This window comes from Sardina pilchardus, chromosome 15 (genome assembly GCF_963854185.1).
Source record: "Sardina pilchardus chromosome 15, fSarPil1.1, whole genome shotgun sequence".
Classification (NCBI taxonomy): domain Eukaryota; kingdom Metazoa; phylum Chordata; class Actinopteri; order Clupeiformes; family Clupeidae; genus Sardina; species Sardina pilchardus.
In genome coordinates, this window is record NC_085008.1 from 22850155 (window position 1) to 22852654 (window position 2500).

Consider the following 2500-nt stretch of genomic DNA (forward strand, 5'->3'; position numbering starts at 1 on the left):
ACTCGCTCTACATGCTGGTCAAGATGAGCCACCACGTGTGGACGGCCGAGAACGTGGACCCGGCCTCCTACCTCAGCACCACGCTGGGCAACGTGCTGGTCACCGTCAAGAGGAACTTCGACAAGTGCATCGTGAGTCTCCCCCGCATGGCCCTGCTGCATCGGGTCAACTAACAGGCTTTTGGCTGTGGCTCTTACAGTAATTTCCCACATTTAAGCCGCATTGTGTATAAGCTGCAGGGCGGTGTTTTACGCAAGTTAAAAGAAACAAAATCATATTAACACCATATTAACTGCCCCCCTGTATTAACCTCAAAGCAGAAGAAATTTAGCAAAATCATTGAATAAGCCGAGGCTAATAGTCGGGAAATTACGGTAGTGTAGACCAGTGCCACATACAGTATCTTCTTTTCATTATTTTTTTTAGAATTGTAAGCTTCACGGACCACATTGGTTGTTTTTTAAATGTGGTTTATAGATAGATAGATAGACAGATATGACTCCACTTGACACATGTCAGCCTTGACACAGTGTCACAGTAAAGACAAACCTATAGCCTTCGTTTATATGTTTATTTGTCGTTTGTTGTTCATGTTCCCACTCGCAATTTGCAAGTGTGCTAGTTCTCCTGGTGTGAAGTCCTTATTCTTTAACTCATTAGAAGTACCATTACACTGGATGACTGGAGCAGCCTCCAAATGCAGTGTTTGGTCACATTCCATGGCAACGTTGCGTCTATTTCAACACCATTAGGCCCTGTGTCCACCAATCGCGTTTTTTGCACCGACGGCGACAATTTTCAATATAAAGTCAATGTAGCTCAGCGTTCACAGCGCTGAGCGCCCTCGGCGGAAAAAAGCTCTCGGCGCTGACCGTTTTTTACCGCAGCGCTCCGAGCGCTCAAAGTTGAAATCTGTTCAACTTTTCGAACAGCGTCGGGCTCGTCAATGTCACTTCTCGTTATAAACCGTCTCCGGTTTTGGTAACTTAGCAACAATAAACACTTCTCGAGGTGCTGAGAAAAGCTTTTTTTAACGCTTTCAGCGCAAAAAAACGCATTTGGTGGACACAGCGCCTTAGTCCTTGCTGTCTTGTCAGGGTGTTCTTCCCTTTCGTCCCTCAGCAACTGCAAATCAGGCAGATGGAGGAGGTGAAGATCTCCAAGAAGAGCAAGGTCGGCATCCTGCCCTTCGTCACGGGCTTCGAGGAGTTCGCCGAGCTGGCTGAGACCATTTTCCGAAACGCCGAGCGGCGAGGCGACCTGGACAAGGCCTACAGCAAGCTGATCAGAGCGGTCTTCATGAACGGTGAGGAGGCTGGCCACTCATGCCAGAGCTGGACGGAGCTAATCCTATTCTCTCTGATTGGATATATTTTTCAGTATGTCATTGTACACCTATTTAAGTGCACAGTGTAACAACTGGAAGTCAAGCACAGTGATTCAGTTAAAAGCGATCAACAGTTACACTTGCACACTTACTGTGCTGCTCCCATATGGACTAAATGTACTAAATATTTTCACTAGAAAATAGGCAGCGTCGTAGGGTTCCGCTTGAGATATTTAGCATGTCTTGACTCTTGACCCCCCTGGTGTGTGTGTGTTCCTGTGTTTGTGTGTGTTCGTGTTTGTGTATGTGTGTGTTCATGCTTGTGCATGTGTGTGTGTGTGTGCGCGCGTGTGTGTACGTGTATACGTGTGTGTGTGTGTGTGTGTGTGTTCGTGCTTGTGTGTGTGTGTTGGCGCCCTGCAGTGGAGAAGGTGGCCAACGAGAGCCAGAAGACCCCGCGGGACGTGGTGATGATGGAGAACTTCCACCACATCTTCTCCACGCTGTCGCGCCTCAAGATCTCCTGCCTGGAGTCGGAGCGGCGGGAGGCCAAGCACAAGTACACCGAGCACCTGCAGTGCTACGTCATCACCTCTCTCGGACAACCGCTGGAGAAGCTCAACGTAAGTACTAAAAAGTACTTTTAGTTGGAGGCTACGCCAACTTAGCTGTAAGAAAGACAGATTTAGAAAGACTTTTTTACCCACTGCAATAGCACTTTACTTTATAATGTCTCCCATCTGGGCAGAGAGAAAGGAATAACATTTTAAATAATGTTCTGCATGTGTGTACTGTATGTTTGTCTGTTTTTGTTGAATGTTGTGTTTGTATTGCTGCTGAAACACTGTAATTTCCCCTTGGGGATGAATAAAGTATATCTATCTATCTATCTAAGACAATGAAAGAGGGAGGGAGAGGGAGAGGGAGAGGGATAGAGAGAGGGAGAGGGAGGGGGAGGGAAGGTGGAAGTAAAGAGAGAAAGACAAGGGACGTAGGGGACAAGAAATTCACAAACATCACATCATAGCAACATCACAAACTGGTTGCCAGCAGACATAGTTGAACATTGTACTGACATATACATAGATATGGGCTATATGATGAGGTTTATGGAGTAAGGCTAATATTGTGGTGTGGCACACTGTGGTGTACAAATCAATTCTGTTATGTGAT

The 2500-nt window shown here is 46.5% G+C and overlaps 1 protein-coding gene across 4 annotated transcripts in view; it reads left to right on the forward strand.

The window, feature by feature from the left end:
* Window positions 1-2500, forward strand: part of exoc1 (exocyst complex component 1) — a 17395-nt gene that overhangs the window by 12829 nt on the left and 2066 nt on the right. For all 4 annotated transcript variants that reach the window (XM_062555683.1, XM_062555684.1, XM_062555686.1 and 1 more), the window contains 3 exons: window positions 1-131; window positions 1123-1306; window positions 1751-1950. The exon at window positions 1-131 is cut by the window's left edge and continues 98 nt beyond it. In XM_062555683.1, coding sequence (XP_062411667.1) covers window positions 1-131; window positions 1123-1306; window positions 1751-1950 — 515 coding nt within the window. The remainder of the gene's footprint in view (window positions 132-1122; window positions 1307-1750; window positions 1951-2500) is intronic.